Here is a 17,089-nt window from a genome sequence, read left to right as displayed (position 1 = left end):
GTTTCAACACAGAATCACAGAGTGGGTCAGGTTGGAAGGGACCACAGTGGATCATCTGGTCCAACATCTCTGCTTAAGCAGGGTCATCCTAGAGCACATGGCACAGAATTGTGTCCGGACAATTCTTGAGCATCTCCAGTGTCTCCACGATCTCTGTGGGCAATCTGCTTCAGTGCTGAGTCACCCACACAGTAAAAAAGTTATTCCTCATAGGTGAAATTTCCTGCACATCAGTTTCTGGTCTCTGCCTCTTGTCCTATTGATTGGCAGCACCGAGCAGAGCGTGGCTCTATCCTCAACACTCTCCCTTGAGACACAGACATTGATGGGTCCCCTCTCGGTCATCTCCAGGCTGCATAGGCCCACCTCCCTTATCCTTTCCTCTTAAGAGAGATGCTCCTGTCTCTTAATCATTTTACCCTCTGCTAGACCGGCTCCAGGGGCTCCACGTCTCTCTTGTCCTGAAGAGCTCAGAAGTAGACAGAGTACTGCAGATACTAGAACGGTAAGGCTTAAGATTGATTTGCATTATTATTTCCCTTGGACACTGAAAAGACAACACCTCCAAACACTACTTTGCATCGGCGACGCGGGCCTGCCACACACTCCGGCCCTGACACCTTCTGTCCCCGCCCCCTAACCCGCTGAGCTGCGATACTCGCAGCCTCAGGCCGGCTCAGCTATGCGGCTCCCGGCCTCGGGGGGAGCTGCAGGATGAAGCTGGGGCAGCGCGAATTCCCGGCTCCCTGCCCCAGCTATGGAGTCGAAGAGGCGCCGCCGTAACCTCTGTGGAATACTCTGGAAGTGCCTTTCTGCTCGGCGGTGTATTCCTCCGCGAAGGGGCGCGAAAAGAGTTCCTCGTCGGAGCCCCCCGCCGGCCCTCGCCGTGGCGCTCGGAGGTCCCGGTCCTGCAGCCCTCCGAGCATCGCGGCGAAGGGCGGCCGCGGCTGGCGACCGTATAGCATCAGCATGAAGCCGAGCATTCATTGCACGACCGGCCTCGCTATGGCCGCCGCTAAAGGGCAACACCGATGCCTCACATGCGCCATCCATCTGTGGGTCTCTGATCAAGACCCCTTTTAAGGCGGAAGGATACAGTGTGTCGTGAGATTCCTTCCCTGCTCCATGCCTATAAAAAGCGGCCGGTGGGCGCTGTAGCTCTTTCGCCGGTCCCTCACGCCCGAGACGGTAGGGGCGGGAGGGAGACGGGGACGGGCTGGGCCTGGTACCCCCCCACCACCCCCTCCCTGGTTCTCATAGCCTGAAAATACGCTGAAAATAGGCCTGTGTTTGCCTTGTAGATGCCCGAGAAAGTGCAACATGAGGAGGAGGATGCGGAGACCTTCGCCTTCCAGGCGGAGATCGCCCAGCTCATGTCGCTCATTATCAACACCTTTTATTCCAATAAGGAGATCTTCCTGCGGGAGCTCATCTCCAATGCCTCTGACGTGAGCCCGGGCGGGAGTGGGCTCCTTCCTTTGCCGGGGGCTCGGGGTTGGGCTGGTGTCCTTCCGGGAGTGCCCGGGGAGAGGCCGATTCCTGGCTCTCCGGGAAGGCTTGTGCAGGGGAGGGATGGAGGAGGCTGTCCAGTGGGGAGGCCGTGTCGAGCGAGCATCCCTCTCCCCTAGGCCCTGGATAAGATCCGCTATGAGAGCCTGACCGACCCCTCAAAGCTGGACAGTGGGAAAGACCTGAAAATTGACATCATCCCCAACCCTCGGGACCGCACACTGACCCTGGTGGACACTGGCATTGGGATGACAAAAGCTGACCTCATCAACAATCTGGGCACCATTGCCAAATCTGGGACCAAAGCCTTCATGGAAGCTCTACAGGTGGGTTGCCTTTGGCTGCATGGGTTCCCTAGGGCCTGGGTCATAGGCTGGCACTGAATGTACAAATAATACGAAATCAATAATGAAAAGGCCTTACTGCCTTGTTTGCCGTGGGAACTGTTGGCCTACCCAAGTGTGCTTCCTCCACCTTTCCAACACGTGGGAGGAGCTGAGGGTAAAGCTGGTTGCCTGTTGGCACTTGCATGTTTTTCTCTGTGTGCTTGACCCAGTTCTTTGCTGCTGTGAATCAGTCACAGATATCTTCTGTCTCCACACTGATCTTAGCAGGTGCTCTCTGCTTTCACAGGCTGGTGCAGACATCTCCATGATCGGGCAGTTTGGTGTGGGTTTCTATTCTGCCTATCTGGTGGCTGAGAAGGTGGTTGTCATTACCAAGCACAATGATGACGAGCAGTATGCTTGGGAGTCATCAGCTGGGGGCTCATTCACTGTCCGAACTGACCATGGTGCGTATTGTACAAAAAAACCAAGCGTGTTTTCCTGCCACAAGCACCCCTTTTGCTGGTGCTCCCTAGAGCCGTGCTGCGCTGTCAGTCACACTGGTTAATGATGGGTATCACATAATGTTTAGGCTCGAGGAGCTGGTCACACTGGCTCTCTGCCCTGAAATACTAATGTTTCTCTCCCCACGCTGCAGGTGAGCCCATTGGACGTGGCACCAAAGTGATCCTGCACTTGAAGGAGGACCAGACTGAGTACTTGGAGGAGCGTCGTGTGAAAGAGGTGGTGAAGAAGCACTCCCAGTTCATTGGCTATCCCATCACACTCTATGTACGTAAGGAAGGGACTGCGGGGACCAACGGGAAAGCTGGAGGCAAGGGTGGGCGGTGTTAGGAACAGGAGCACAGAAAAGGCCCAGTGTACGATCCCTTCTGTAGTTCCTGACTGCTGGGTACTGAGCAGTGGCTTCTGTGGCCAAAGGTGATTTGAGGCTGGAGGCTTACTGGAGGTGAAGGAGGTGGGTATCCAGCCACACTAAAAGCCTTTGATCTCTGCAGCTAAAGATCATCTTAAATCAGCCATGGAAAAGGAAGGTTTCCTGCCACTTGTCTCTTCTCAGACACAGCTTTTGGTTGCATGACGAGGGGCTTTTGAAGACTGGTTCCAAGAGCTTTGATTCCAGATGACACATTTGTTTGGCCTTGGAGGACACCATTTTTCTCATCTGGAGCAAATGGATTCTTGGTAACTGGGGGCTAAACCTGACTATTGCTTGTTTCTTTCATCACAGCTGGAGAAAGAACGTGAGAAAGAGATCAGTGATGATGAAGCAGAGGAGGAGAAAGATGAGAAGGAAGAAGAGTCCAAAGATGAAGAGAAACCCAAGATCGAGGATGTGGGCTCTGATGAGGAGGAGGAGGGAGACAAGGGCAAGAAGAAAAAGACCAAGAAAATCAAGGAGAAGTATATCGACCAGGAGGAGCTCAACAAGACCAAACCAATTTGGACCCGCAACCCTGATGACATCACCCAGGAGGAGTATGGCGAGTTCTACAAGAGCCTCACCAACGACTGGGAGGACCACTTGGCTGTCAAGGTGGGTGCTAGGCTACCCTGCCTTCCAGGGAGAGGCAGAGGACCCCTTTCCAGCCTTTATCCAGAGTTGCCACATGGTTGTGCCTCTATGGGACTGAGCACTCTAAGGCCACTTGGTGATGGAGCAACCTGCACTGTGACTCCCATGCAGGTGGAAGGATTGGTAGTGCCAGTCTATAAACAAGACAGGAGGATGGGGGGTCTCAGAGAAACACTGACTTCTCTGTCCAAGCCTGCTGTATGCCAGAGAACCTTGGCACATAGGGGATAGTGTGCCTCAGCAGGAGGAAGTATCTCTAGCTTGGATGCTTGCCAGCCCCAAGTGCTGAGGAATGGCAGTTCAGCCTCCATACTGTGGGAGCTGGGGGAAGGAGAAGTGAAGCACCCCAGCAGCTGGTTTTTTTTCTTCCTGGGTCCACAGCACTTCTCTGTGGAAGGGCAGCTGGAGTTCAGGGCCCTGCTTTTCATCCCGCGTCGTGCCCCTTTTGACCTCTTTGAGAACAAGAAGAAGAAAAACAACATTAAGCTGTATGTGAGGCGCGTCTTCATCATGGACAGCTGTGACGAGCTCATCCCTGAATACCTAAGTAAGAGCCCCTTGCCTCAGCCTCCCAGTGCAGAGCTGGGATTCCCACAGCCTGTGGTACCACTTCCAGTACAAAAGGACTGGGTGAGGTGCTAGCTGGTGTGGGTGCATAGCAGTCAGTGTTTTAGCTCTTTTCTTTCTGTGTTGAAGCTCAGAATCCTTAATCTGACATCTGTTTTCATTCCCCCTATGCAGACTTCATCCGGGGTGTTGTGGACTCGGAGGACCTTCCTCTGAACATTTCCCGTGAGATGCTCCAGCAGAGCAAGATCCTCAAAGTGATCCGCAAAAACATTGTGAAGAAATGCTTGGAGCTCTTTTCTGAGCTGGCAGAAGACAAAGAGAGCTACAAGAAATTTTACGAGGCTTTTTCCAAGAATCTGAAGGTGAGTTGGGCACCATACACCTGGAAGAGGGAAGGGCCCATGACCATCTGCCTGAGGAGCAATCTTGTTCCTATGCTGTGTCTCTTCTGCATGGATGTTAGGATAAAGGGAGTGGGTCCTGCAAATGCCTCGGAGTGCCTTTGTGGGTGCCTGTCCCCTCTGGCTGCTCTAGGCCAAACCATCAAATGATCAGGAGCTGGGCAGATGGCCGTGCCTCAGGGGTGGTCAGATGCATCCAGGTCCGATCCTGGAGACTTCATGCATCTCTTCTGCCTGCAGTTGGGCATCCATGAGGACTCCACCAACCGAAAGCGCCTTTCGGAGCTGCTGCGGTACCACACGTCCCAGTCAGGTGATGAGGTGACTTCGCTTTCTGAGTACGTGTCCCGTATGAAGGAGAACCAGAAGAGTATCTACTACATCACAGGTGAGCCAGAGCTCCTCTGAGCCTAGCAAAGTAGAGGCAGGTAACCTGCATATGAACCCTAATTTAAAACACCCCTGCTGCCTTCAGCAGGTCATCCCTGCTGAATTTCAGCTCATTCCTAGGGGCTGGGGAAAGGCCACCAGGCCTAGAACCATGGCTGCTGCCAGTTCTATGTTAGGGGTCCCATGTCACTGGTGGTGGGGTGGTTATCCTGCTATAACCAGCTCTCACCTCTTGGTGTTGTTTCATTTCTACCCTCCACAAACACAGGGGAGAGTAAGGAGCAGGTTGCTAACTCAGCCTTTGTGGAGCGTGTGCGGAAGCGTGGCTTTGAGGTGGTATACATGACAGAGCCCATCGATGAGTATTGTGTGCAGCAGCTCAAGGAGTTCGATGGCAAGACCCTGGTATCAGTTACCAAAGAGGGGCTGGAGCTGCCTGAAGATGAGGAAGAGAAAAAAAAGATGGAGGAGAGCAAGGCCAAGTTTGAGAACCTCTGCAAACTTATGAAGGAAATCTTGGACAAGAAGGTGGAGAAGGTGAGATGGGCAGGGAGCCTAGCCCTGGGCTGGAGGGAGGAGGGCTGGGTCCTCCATGCTGCAGGTGAGGGTCCCCGCTCAATGCATGCCTCTCATCTCCTGCAGAGGAGCCGCTAAAGGAGACTGGAGGTCCCAGCATGCACCATCTTGCTCTAAGCAGCCAGGCTGCAGGCGAGGGGCACTGACCCAAATACGTGCATTAATGGGAGAGGGTAAGTGTGGGAAACGTGCAGTGGGTGCTCTAAGTGCTGGCTGAGCTATCCAAATTAGTCTGTGCAAATTAGTCAAAGCAGTCCTGGAGCTGCTTGGAGCATCTGTGCTTGCTTTGGGTTGTCCCCAAGTGAACCAGGGGCAAAGAGTTGGGCTGTAATGTGCTGTGGCTGTGCCCAGTCCAGGGCTTATGGGGGCCTCGCTCAGCTAACCCTTGGCTATGTTGGCAGGTCACCATCTCAAACCGGTTGGTCTCCTCTCCCTGCTGCATTGTCACCAGCACCTACGGCTGGACAGCCAACATGGAGCGCATCATGAAGGCTCAGGCACTGCGGGACAACTCCACCATGGGCTATATGATGGCCAAGAAGCACCTGGAGATCAATCCTGACCACCCAATCGTGGAAACCCTTCGCCAGAAGGCTGATGCTGACAAGAATGACAAAGCTGTTAAAGATCTGGTGGTGCTACTCTTTGAGACTGCTCTGCTGTCCTCTGGTTTCTCCCTGGAAGATCCCCAGACCCATTCCAACCGCATCTACAGGATGATCAAACTCGGGCTTGGTGAGTATCCATGCAACTTCTAAAGCCTGTAGCAGGGCTCAAAGCAGGTTAACTGGTCAGGCTAGTGTCTTGAGGCAGGGGGAGGCCAGCAAGGAAGCCATGCTGCTATGATGTGCTGAAGTGGCTCTGTACATAAGGTGGCTAGGAGAAAGTGTAACTCTGGAACAAGGTACTTCAGGCGGGCTCAGGACTCTGGGTGGACTGCCCCATCCACCACAACACCAGAAGCCACCACCAGGATGTTCAGATGACAAGCTGAGGCTTTTTATTTCTTCAGAGTAAATGTGAAAAGTCTGTCATGGGTGATGTGACCCATCTGGTGAAACAGCTTGTGCTTGCACAGAACCTTTTCCTCCAAATTCACTGTTTAGCTAAAAATGTAAATCAGAAGGTGCTGTGGCTTGGCACAAGTAAGTAACTCTGTGCTGCCTAGTCTCAGTAGGAGTAGGGTCTTCTATTAGTCAAATTGCAGGTAAGTAGTAAGATAAGGTATGGTAGTACAATTTTCTGTTCAGAGTATAGTGAAACAGCAACCTGCAGTGTTGGAGGCTGATGAGCTCTAGAGTCTTGCAGCTACTTTAGTTGTAGCTTGACTAGATTTACTGCATTTTTCTCTAGAGAAATCAAACCACATTCTCCTGGCTTCAACTCCAGGTTTTGTGGTGCTGGGTGACAAGTCCTTTGTAGGTAATCTCTACCTGGCTAAGGAGTGCACTCTAATGGCATTGGTGGTATCCATATACTAGTGTAGATGTTACTGGGAAGATGCTACTGATTCAGTATTCGTGCTGGAGTTGGCAGTAATTTGTAACAACGTTTCATTTATTAGTTTTCAGCCCGGAGGAAAGGAGACTGAGGGGTGACCTTGCAGTGTTCAGCTTCCTCACCAGGGGAAGCAGAGGGGCCTGCCTTGGTATCCTCTCTGGTGACCAGTGACAGGACCTGAGAGAATGTCATGAAGTTTTGTCAGGAGAGGTTTAAGTTGGATATTAGGAAAAGGTTTCTTACCTAGAGAGTGGTTGGCCAAGGAACAGACTCCCCAGGGAAGTGATCACAGCACCAAGCCTGCCAGCATTCAGTAAGTGTGTGGACAACACTCTGAGGCACACAGTGTGATTCTTGGGGCTGTCCTGTGTAGAGCCAGGAGCTGACTTCAGTGATCCTTGTGGGTCCCTTCCAAATCAGAATATTCTATGATTCTGTGAACTATTGGATGCTAGTAGCCTCATTCCTCAGGCTAGGGGCAGGAGCCAGGTTTACTTTGGGAGAGGCTGTACATCTGGGATCAGGTGTCATTTGAAGGCCTTATCTCTTCCTTTCCTCCCCTCTCCCAGGCATTGATGAAGATGAGATTACAGCAGAGGAGCCCAGTGCAGCTGTCCCTGAGGAAATCCCCCCTCTGGAGGGAGATGAAGATACATCCCGCATGGAAGAGGTAGACTAAAAGAGGAAGGTTATTCCTTCACCTGCCAGACCTCTGCTTTATCATGTCTGCTTAGAAGATGGTCTGCTCCCACCAGCTGCTACTGACTTCTTGGTGGTGGCTATTCTTTTGGCTCTGTTTGGTTGGGGTTGTTTTTGGCACGGTGCAGGACGGCATGATTCCCTGTTTGTTAGTAGTTATTCAGGTAGCCTGAGGCCTGTCTGTTCTGTGTATTTCTGCTTGTGTAGGAACATCTGATGGGGAGTGGAGGTGTGAGAGGAGGCATCAGGCTTCCCCTCTCTCCCCCTCATGGAGTGTCCCATGTTACCAGTAGGCATCAAACACTGTCCTTATGCCATTGGGGTGGGAGAGCCCTTCCTCCAAACTGCTGCCTCCCTGAAGCCCCAGGCTAGCATAATGTATCTTGGCTGGGTTTTGTTTGATAAGTTTTCTGGTTTTTTGTTCTACTGGAATTAAAGAATTGATGATTTACATGGTGGGGTCCCTTGTGTTTCATGCCTAACTCTACTGAGGAAAATGTCTCAGCTTGTGCCTGAGGGCATTGGACTCTCATGTGCTGGTCTCCCCTGTGCCCTGACTGCTTTTCTGAGCTCTGCTTTAGGTGATCTTTATCTCTTCCATGCAAGATGAAGTGGGTGGAAGGAACACCTGACCTGCTGTGCAGGTGGGGTCATCTCCAATGAGCAGTAGTTGTCCACCTGGAGTGCTGCATGCCCCCGAGCCTGGGAGCAAACTCCCAATCTGTGGGGGTCAGCTGGGTAAGCTGTGTCGGGGCCTGAGCCTGGGCTGCTGCTGGCTGATTTGAACTGAGCACCTCTGGGGCAGGACAGTGGCAGGAGCCATCTGCCTGTTCCTTTGTGTGGAGCAAGGTGGAGTGACAGCTCAGGACTGTAGTCAAGCCGTCTCTCTTCAGCTGTTGGACCAAAGACTCCTTTCCTCCCACCTCCAGCCTGCTCTTTCTGCCTTCTGCAGCTATTGGGTATTGGGCAGTATCTGGCTTCTTTCCATTTGTGTCCTAGATGACAAGCCTGGGACATCACCTCTGTTTGAGCTGCCCCTCGCACTGAGCTCACACTCTGTGAGGTTTGTCACCACTGGCCACAGTGGCCCTTGGGGTTTGTCAGAGAGAAGTGACACCAGCATTAAGTTCTCTTGCTGCCCACATGCCAACTACCACAGGCACAAAATAGAATGGGCTTTAGCCAGTATCCATCTTCAACAGGGAGGCAGAGCCTGCTGGAATCCCTTGCTGCACTGACTGTGCTGCCAGTGTGGCAGCTGTGTGGGTGCAGCCTGCTAGGGCTGTGGTGGAGCTGAGCTAGCAAATTATTTTAAAGTAGGATTTCTCTCTGGATAGGAAGGTGTTGCCAAATACTGAATCGATAAAAATTAACTTAAAAAGTTAATGCCCTGGGTTTTCTTCTTCCACTAATGTTTTGTATAAATCTACATTTGAATTAGAAAGGTTATGCCATTGTATCCCATTCCTAACCTGGCACTGTGCGTTTTTGTTGTTTTGTTTGTTTTCAATCAAAGGAAATCACATTCCATTTTCAGTCTGTCAGCAGATGGTGGGTGCAGGCATTTGGGCAAATGTGTAGGGCAGGATGAAAAGCTGTGAAGTTGCACAGGCACCTCTAAAAGCTCAGAACTAGAAAAGGAGCACAGATAAAACTACTGGAGAGCCAGGTGCTCTGAAGCCTGGGCTGTGCTCAGCACAAGCTCTGGTATCCCTCCTGGTTCAGCTACTCCCTGCTCTCCTGCTGTTTATCATGTAACCCTTATCTGACTGTCCCCTTTCCCTAGCTGTGTTAGGCCCCAGTCCTGTATCTGACTCTAGACTCACCCTTACCTACACAGTTTTTCACCAGGGCTCCCACACGTACCAGCAGGATGGACCATGCACACCTCAAGCCTCTCCTGGCTCTGGCTGCTGCAGCACACCCCACAAAGTGCTACAGCACCAGTGGCCCAGCTGGCAGGTACTCAGCAGGCCTCTGTATCACCTCTAGGTAGCTGCACCCACAGGGAATTCCTTAAGTTATACATGGAACGTAGGAGCCAAACTAGGCTCAGGCTAATGGGTCCTTCACCTGTCCACCAGCATAAGCAGCATTCCAAACCTGGCTGTGCTCCCCAGCTATGTGTGTAAGGATCTCCAGGCCTTGCAGCTTTGAGTGCAACCCTGGTTGCTACCTGCCTTGGCAAATACAGAGAGAGGCACCTGTATTTAGAAAGACAACTTTGCTGTCCCAAAGAGACTAGGGACACAGGAAGAATTGGAAATCTCTTTCCCCGCCCCCCTTCCTTTCTTTTCCATGGAAAAACAACCCCAACCAACAAAAAAACCCCCACATTGAGGCCTATGGCACTATATTGCAGCATATTTTTAATTTAATAAAATAAAAAGAGAAAAAATTGCCTTGCAAAAGTACCAAAACCTGCTGGTTTGTCAGCCAGGTTGTGTTGATGAGAAAAGGATTATCCAATAAAACCCAGGCTTCTGGGGAAGAACAGCTTTCACTGCTCCATCCCCTGCTGTCTGTGGAGCAGGAACAAAGTACCGTATGCGGGCTCTGCCCCATGTCCCAACCCTCCAGGCACAGACTCCGGCCAGCTCCTGGGAAAACCAGGGCTCGTGCCTCCAGGTGGCAGGAAAAAGAGGAGTTGTTTGTGCTTGTCTGAATGGCAACTGCAAAGCCCAGAAACCATGGCACTGAAGGAGCCCGAGGTGGTGCTGGGGCTTCTGGGCAGCATAGCCTTTGGCCTGTACCAGCAGCAGATGTAACCAAAAAGCAACCTCGAAGGACTTGGCAAGCCTTGGGAACTGTCCAGCTCAGGTACTGCATAAAAATCAGCCTGGGCTGAGGGGAGCAAAGTAAAGTGTCCCGGAGCAGGGGCAAAGAATTGATAAAACCAAACTGGGAGGTACTGGCTTCCACTGCAGTGCCCTCCCAGAACAGATCTCGGGCCTAGGGTAGGACAGGCTGGGAGTCCTTCCCTTGGCTGTGCCTGTACTACCCAGAGCCCCTCCTGGAATGGAGGAAGAGCACTCCCCACCCTTCGATGGGCTCATGGGACTTGCCTCACTCAGAGGTGTTTCAAAAAGAAACCTAGTGTTTTACTTGCCCTTTCCTCCTGCCAAGCTCTGTAATACTAACAGAACTGGAGGAGCATTAGCCAGAGGCAAGACAGTGCCAGGGAAGAGTTCCCTTGTTCATCACTGACTATGGGGAGAAGCCACAGAGGTGGGGCAGGAATACCAGCAGCCCCATGCTGGTGTGCCCCCAGGCCTGTGCCTTGGCTGCAAGTCTTTGACCTATTAAGGCAAATGGAAAGGTTTGGAGCTGCATCAGCCCAGAGAGTTTCCTGGGTTTGTTCCAGCCCCTTTCCAAGGAAAAGCAGGTGGAAAACTGAGTCACTGGTCCTGCCCTATCCATACCCCACTCTCTTCAGTGGGTTCTGAGAAATCAAGCAAATACCCTCGAGTGGAGGCAGGACAGCAGGCATGGCTTAAATGCCATGGCCTCAGCTTCCTTAGACCTTTTGTACAGGGGTCTCCCCCGGCGGGAGCTTCTTACTGCGCTTCTTCATGCGGCTGCGGGCGTAGACACGGAGGAAGAGGGCCATGAAGACAACGGCTATGCCCAGCCCACCCACAACAGTGACAGTGTGCCCGTAGATGAGGCAAGAGAGGAGGATGGCAAAAGCCTGTCGGAGTGTCATGATGATGGTGAAGACAGCTGCCCCAAACTGGTTGATGGTGTAGAAGATGAAGAGCTGGCCGAAGGCAGAGCACACAGAGAGCAGCACGGCGTGGGCCGTGAACTCCGAGTGGCGAGCCATGAAGCGCAGCGACTCCAGCAAGGCACCCTGCTCCAAGAGCGAGCCCACGGTGAAAAGGCAGGAGAAGACGTTGACGCCAAACATCATCTGCACGGGAGACATCTTGTAGGTGAAGAGAGCGTCTTGCCAGTTGGAGGTGAAGCTGTCAAACATTATGTAGCCAGCCAGGAGCACTATGCCAGAGAAAGTGGTGACAGTGGACACTGTCCTGTTAGGACCGCTGGAGAGCAGGAACATGCTGACTCCCACGGAGATGAGGGCAGCAGTCAGGTACTCCCAGTACTCATAACTCTTGCGTGACACCAGTTTGCCCATCATCATCACTGGGATCACTTTGGAGGCCTTGGCCAGCACTTGGGTGGGGAAACTGATATATTTGAGTGCCTCATACTGACACCAGCTGCTGAGGATGTTGGAGAGGGAGGCAAAGGAGTATTTGTACATAGGAGCCCCATGGCGTGGCTGCTTGGTCAGGGCGCAGTACAGACCAGCCACTGTGAAGGCCAGGATGCGGTTCATGAACACGAGGAACTGGGAGTCCTTGAAATTCTCACCAGGGTCTGTTTCAGTGGCACCATATGTTCTCGTCATCACACGCTCCTGGAGGACACCCCATGTGAGGTAGGAAACCTGCAAAGCAGCAGGAGCATAGGGAGAGTCAGGACCCACAACAGCAGCTGCCAACAACAACAGGAAGAACAGTCCCCGGAAGATCCTTACTTTTCCCAGTGTTACCTCATCCTCTGCATGGCAATGCTTCCCTGAGACACTGGGAGATGGGACCACCCCCCACTCCACCCCTCTGAGGGAACCCGTTGTCCCATGTGGTTACAGCCAGGAACATCCGGTTCCAAACCACAGCTGCTCAATGTACAGGGGAGAAAAGCCCACAATGCAAACATCCTGATGAGAGCCAGCAGTTACACTTTGAGCTACTTTAAGCCTGTGGAACCAGACTGACCGAATCAGGGAAGATTACTGATACTGATTACTTTACAGTTGTGGTTTTGGTGCCAGCTCCCTGCAGCAGGTCCTGGCAGTTTTCCCAGTGGCCTCTGCACTGGTTTTCACTTCCAGCTCCCTAGGCCTGGTTTTACATCCAAATCAATTCTAGTTTCAAAACCAGCACGCAAAATTGTCCACGAGAGATGATCACTGTCCTGGTTGTCATCTCCACTACTTTTGTTGCAACAACACCAAGCCCCTCACAGAAGTAACACAGACTTCCTCTCATCACACATCTCCCAAGAAACTAAGACACAGAGACATGGAAGAATTCGGTGGCCCACAGCAAGTCTGAATGGGCTGGGGAAGTAGGCCAGAAAGTGAGTAGTTTCCTGGCTGCAGGACACCTGGGTTTTTCTATCTCAGTGCCCACATTGCTATTTTTTGTCCTCACAGACCAAAAAAGTTGCCCCTCTCAATGATGCTCACGCTGTAGCTGAGACTTGGGGAATCTAAGATTTTAAATTCCTGTTTATCTGTAGCTGAATTAAGTATTTTCTCTCCAATACTCAAATTTAATGTATCAAGGCAGAATGCATCAACCCCATACAGTGACCCATGGGAGAGCCTGGGAGAAAAGAGGGTTCAAACTATCTGCTGATCTGACATCAGGGCCAGAACAAAAGCAGCCTTAACAATCTGCTGAATCACAGAATTTTCAGAGGGTCTAGAGGACTGTGATCAGACAGACAGGATGCTCCAACCCAAATGACAAAAGCTAAATGGATCTCCATAGCCCTTAGAGGTGGACTATCCCAGCCTCCAATCCAGCCTTGATCAAGGACAGCATTGCATCCTTGGTCTTCAAGGAACTGACAGTCCGTAACCCACTGGCCACTTCCTCCTTCCACAATGGGACAGCCAAACATGCACAGGACCCCCACCTGTAGACCAGCAGCACAGAAGAGCAGCTTGAAGAACTGTCGGGCTGTGGAGGACTCTGCGGGCTCTGCTCGGGGTGGCAGGGGACCGTCATCCTGATGTACAGACTTCACCTCAGAGCCAAACACACATGATTTGATGACAGGGAAGCAAATGCCTCGGCCTGAACAGGGTAAGAGAAGATGGAGATACAATTAACCAAAGCCTGGGCACCACACGCTGCACCAGCTTGAGAGGTGAAGCCTCCCTCCTCACTAGCCTCCAGATCTGTTGGTATGGGGGCATCAGAGAAATTTGTTTCAGGATAGCAGCTGGACAGCACTGGGATGCAGCTCTGTGAGTGGTTCAAGCCTGACAATGCAGGTTGGGGAAACAACCTGAGTGGGGTAGACAGAGGCAGGGCAGAGAGTTCCAAGGGATGAAGGATGTGGAAGGGAGGCTCCCGCTCGTACCTGTCTCCAAGTAGTTCCTTCTCTTGAAGTACTGGATGAGGAGGAAGCCTGGTACTACAATACTTGCATAGCCAGCAGCATTAACAAAGAAACGGAAGAGCCAGAAGTCCCCCCACGAGTCCTGCAGGGCAGGGGCGATCTCTTCACCTGTAGCCATCGTAGGGAGGGAAGCCAGCACGAGGGGAAGGCAAAATCTGCGGAGAGAGAAAGAGGCAGGTGGTGGGCTACTGGTACATGGGCAGCTCCACTCCACGTGCCTGCAATACCCAGCATCCCGCCTGATCCTCGTCACCTGGGGGGGCCACCCAGACTCCACTGCAGTGACAACAGTGATGCTGGCAGCACACAGAGTAGGAAAAGTCCTCTGGAGCTGAAAAGCACAGGCCATATATGTTTGCTTCCGTTAAAGGGGATTGCTCTGGAACATGTGGACTTAGAACCTTGGATTGCCAGGATTAGAGAGAACACTGCCATAACCATCTAGTTTTGACTACACCTTTACTCCAAATGCAAGCAGCACCTCACATCTCACCTTTAAAAGTTAAACTTTAGCACAGCTTTTGGGTGGAAAAGGAAAAGGTCACTGAATGGAAAGACTGACTCCTACCTAGAAGCTCATGTTTCAAGCCAGTGGCAGTGAACAACCTTCCTCTGGAAGCAAACAGTTCAGAGCTTTCCCCTCCAGCTACACCAGGTGAGTGGAGGAGAGGCAGGGTTTGGGGCTGCCAGCCTCCCCCACCTCCCCCGTGCAGCCCTGGAAGTGAGCCAAGGCATTCCTCACAGCTCACAGGAAATTACCAGGGTTCACCCGCCTGGCAAAACACAGCCAGAAAGCAAGGCTGGAAAGGAAGTTTCCTACCAGCTGTCTGGTTGGGATTTTACCAGGACTATGCAATGAGTTATAACTGATACTCTTCAGCTATAGCTGTAGGAAGTGATCTAACCAGCTTTAAAACAGCTTTCATAGTCCTTGAAGGAGTTTTTCCCTTCAGTGTCCACTCTCTTACAAAGGCAAACCTGCAATATTCAGGGGCACCAGGTACTCAACAGAATGAGCAACTGGGCAAGAACTTCCTGCACCCAAGGCTGCCTGCATTCTCCCCTCACAAAGCAAGCTGCAGCTTCCTGCATCAGGGTAGAGGGTTTCCCTGGTCCATGCTACATCCCTGCCTCAGTTTTCTCAGTGGAAAAAGCCTCCCAGTTGCCTTGGGGGCCAGGTGAGAGTGCTGTGGGCTGGCTACATAAACACACACCAGAAAAGCTCCTGTGACTGACAGGGACAGAGATGTTAATTCCTCCTCCCCCAGAAACAAGTGAGTCAGAGGAATTCAGGCCCTAATTAGGGGTATACCTGGCCCCAGTATTGTATAGCTGTGACCTTTAGTAGCTCCCATACGAAACTCTGAGATTTACAAACTTAAGGGCTTTAAAGGCAAGAAAGTCCCCTGCCATTTCATGAGTAAGCACTCCCACCAACCTCTTGTCCCCTTGGGAAAGACCTCAGGGACTTTTCTCATCTTAAGCTACTGTGGCAAGGCCCTGAGAGTTTAATAACCTGACCAAAGCCAAGGCTGTGTTTCACCCAGAAATCTCCCTTCTGTGACTTAAAGGACATAGAAATTCCCAGCCCAGAGAGAGGTGCAAATAGCTAGGGGTGAATTTCTTTGCCTGTTTCCTACTCCTATGTCTCCCCCCATCCCTTAGAAAAGACACCATCACTCAATCTCTCCTGCTGCAGTGGCATCATCACAGGCTGTACAGGTGCTGTGGGGTGCAAAAACAGGGCTCAGTGCTCTCACCTGGGGCTGAAGCTGCCCATGTGCTCCTGGGTTGGTCCGTATTATGTAACCCTCGGTGATGGTGAGGTGCAGAAAAGCTGTTCACTTTTGCAGAAGTCAGACATAAATGACAGGGTCTGTTGCCACATTTACAAACTGACAGAGACTGCAAGCTCCGTTCAGCACGATTGCGCCTGCTGTTATCCTGCCAGCTCCTGCAGCGCTGCCATGGGAGGAGAATCAGCCCCGCTCTCCCACAGCGACCGTGAAGAGGAGGCTATGGAGGGACAATGGCTCTCTATGCCTGCGCTAGCAATTCCCAGGCCCCGAGAGCTGACTCAGTGCAGCAGGCCCTGCCCTCTCTGCCGAGGCTGGGAAGGAACAGGGACGCCAGTGTTACAGGTAGAAAGCGGGGGGGCTGAGCAGGCAACATGCAGAGGCATGAAAGGAGCCTTAGTCTGCAGAGCGGCCCAGGAGCCGAGACAACAGAGCCGGCCAGGCTCCCCTGGGCACTGCAAGGGCAGCTCTCAAACGCACCGCTCCAGAGCCGGGCTGGCACCCGGCCCTCTGCCCGGGATGCACAATTGGGTCCCGGGTCTGAAAAAGATACCTGCCTACAGCCCTGATACTCCTGAGCGCGCCTCCAGCGCCGGGAAGGGCTGAGGTCAAATGCAAGCTCGGAGCTGGCAAGTCCATACTAACATTTCAGGATCTCGTGTCTGCTCCCTGCCCGCAGCCGAGCCGCAGGGGGTGCCTGCCACTGTCCTCCCACGGCCGACCGCCGCCTCTGAGGCACCGGGCTGCCGCTCCCCGCCGGCCGCGGGGCACCCTGCGCCGCGGGGCTCCCGGCAGGGGACAGCCCTATGCTTGCCGCTCCGGGGCTCCTCTGCCCGAGGCTCCGGCAGCCCAGCGGGAGAGGCAGCGCCCGGCCGGCTGCGGGGCGAGCGTGGCCCCGGCGCCGCCTCCCAGCCCAGCGGCCACGTTCGCAGCGAGCAGGCCGGCAGCGCGCCGCCTGCCTTCGCCCGCCCTCGCCGAGCGGGGCAGCTGCTCCCGCGGCCCGGCCCGCCCCGGCCTCGGCACCCACCTGCGGCCCGGCCCCGGCCCGGCCCCGGCCGGCTCCCCTCGGCTCCGCTCCCGGCGGCGGCGGCGGCGGAATCCCCGCCCGGCGGGCGCGCTGCGCGCCCCACAGCGCCCCTACCGCTCCGGAGGGACCGCGGCGGGACGGGGCGGGACTGCGACCACAGGGTCACAGAATCAATGAGGTTGGGAGAGACTTGAGACCATCGAGCCCAACCTCTGACCGAACACCACCATCTTAACTAGACCATGGCACTGAGTGCCACAGCCAATCTTTCCTTAAACACCTCCAGGGAAGGCGACTCCACCACCTTCCTTGGGCTGTCTATTCCAATGTCTAATCACCCTTCCTGCAGAGGAAGTCCTCCTACCATCCAACCTAAATCTCCCCTGGCACAGCTTGAGGTTATGTCCTCTTGTCATGTTGCTGGTTGCCTAGGAAAGAGGCTGATCCCCACCTGGCTACACTTGCCTTTCAGGGAAGTGTAGAGAGTGACAAGG

At 53.2% G+C, this 17,089-nt stretch overlaps 2 protein-coding genes across 4 annotated transcripts; one reads left to right on the top strand and one right to left on the bottom strand.

Annotated features, from left to right (window-relative positions):
• Window positions 1-1,048: 1,048 nt before the first annotated feature.
• On the top strand, window positions 1,049-8,019 carry HSP90AB1 (heat shock protein 90 alpha family class B member 1). The gene is made up of 12 exons (XM_014878096.2): window positions 1,049-1,188; window positions 1,302-1,448; window positions 1,629-1,835; window positions 2,143-2,302; window positions 2,494-2,627; window positions 3,088-3,393; window positions 3,814-3,979; window positions 4,174-4,364; window positions 4,644-4,791; window positions 5,062-5,330; window positions 5,771-6,104; window positions 7,439-8,019. The coding sequence occupies exons 2-12, from the start codon at window positions 1,302-1,304 to the stop codon at window positions 7,546-7,548; spliced, it is 2,172 nt and encodes a 723-aa protein (XP_014733582.1). The 5' UTR covers window positions 1,049-1,188; the 3' UTR covers window positions 7,549-8,019.
• A 1,901-nt stretch (window positions 8,020-9,920) lies between these two features.
• On the bottom strand, window positions 9,921-16,692 carry SLC35B2 (solute carrier family 35 member B2). 3 transcript variants are annotated; one of them, XM_088161307.1, is made up of 4 exons: window positions 16,596-16,692; window positions 13,734-13,927; window positions 13,284-13,444; window positions 9,921-12,024 (listed from the first exon to the last, which is right to left on the bottom strand). In XM_088161307.1, exons 2-4 carry the CDS (start codon window positions 13,888-13,890, stop codon window positions 11,086-11,088), a joined length of 1,257 nt encoding a protein of 418 aa, XP_088017433.1. In that variant the 5' UTR covers window positions 13,891-13,927; window positions 16,596-16,692; the 3' UTR covers window positions 9,921-11,085. The 3 variants fall into 3 exon arrangements, with proteins under 3 accessions (XP_088017433.1, XP_014733603.2, XP_014733602.2); XM_014878117.2 differs by lacking the exon at window positions 16,596-16,692 and adding an exon at window positions 15,533-15,974; XM_014878116.2 differs by lacking the exon at window positions 16,596-16,692 and having other exon boundaries at window positions 13,734-15,973.
• Between the last annotated feature and the right edge of the window lie 397 nt (window positions 16,693-17,089).

Source organism: Sturnus vulgaris, chromosome 3 (genome assembly GCF_052056855.1).
Source record: "Sturnus vulgaris isolate bStuVul1 chromosome 3, bStuVul1.hap1, whole genome shotgun sequence".
Classification (NCBI taxonomy): domain Eukaryota; kingdom Metazoa; phylum Chordata; class Aves; order Passeriformes; family Sturnidae; genus Sturnus; species Sturnus vulgaris.
Note: the sequence above shows the minus strand (reverse complement) of the source record. Positions and strands in the feature narration are given on the sequence as shown.

Coding starts and splice junctions, on each gene's coding strand:
- HSP90AB1 (XM_014878096.2), top strand. CDS start 1,302: ATGCCCGAGAAAGTGCAACATGAGGAGGAGGATGCGGAGACCTTCGCC. Junction 2,628..3,087: donor GCTATCCCATCACACTCTAT/GTACGTAAGGAA, acceptor CTTTCATCACAG/CTGGAGAAAGAACGTGAGAA. Junction 3,394..3,813: donor AGGACCACTTGGCTGTCAAG/GTGGGTGCTAGG, acceptor CTGGGTCCACAG/CACTTCTCTGTGGAAGGGCA.
- SLC35B2 (XM_014878116.2), bottom strand. CDS start 14,121: ATGGCCTGTGCTTTTCAGCTCCAGAGGACTTTTCCTACTCTGTGTGCT. Junction 13,445..13,733: donor AAGGAACTACTTGGAGACAG/GTACGAGCGGGA, acceptor TACCCTGTTCAG/GCCGAGGCATTTGCTTCCCT. Junction 12,025..13,283: donor TCTGTGCTGCTGGTCTACAG/GTGGGGGTCCTG, acceptor GCTGCTTTGCAG/GTTTCCTACCTCACATGGGG.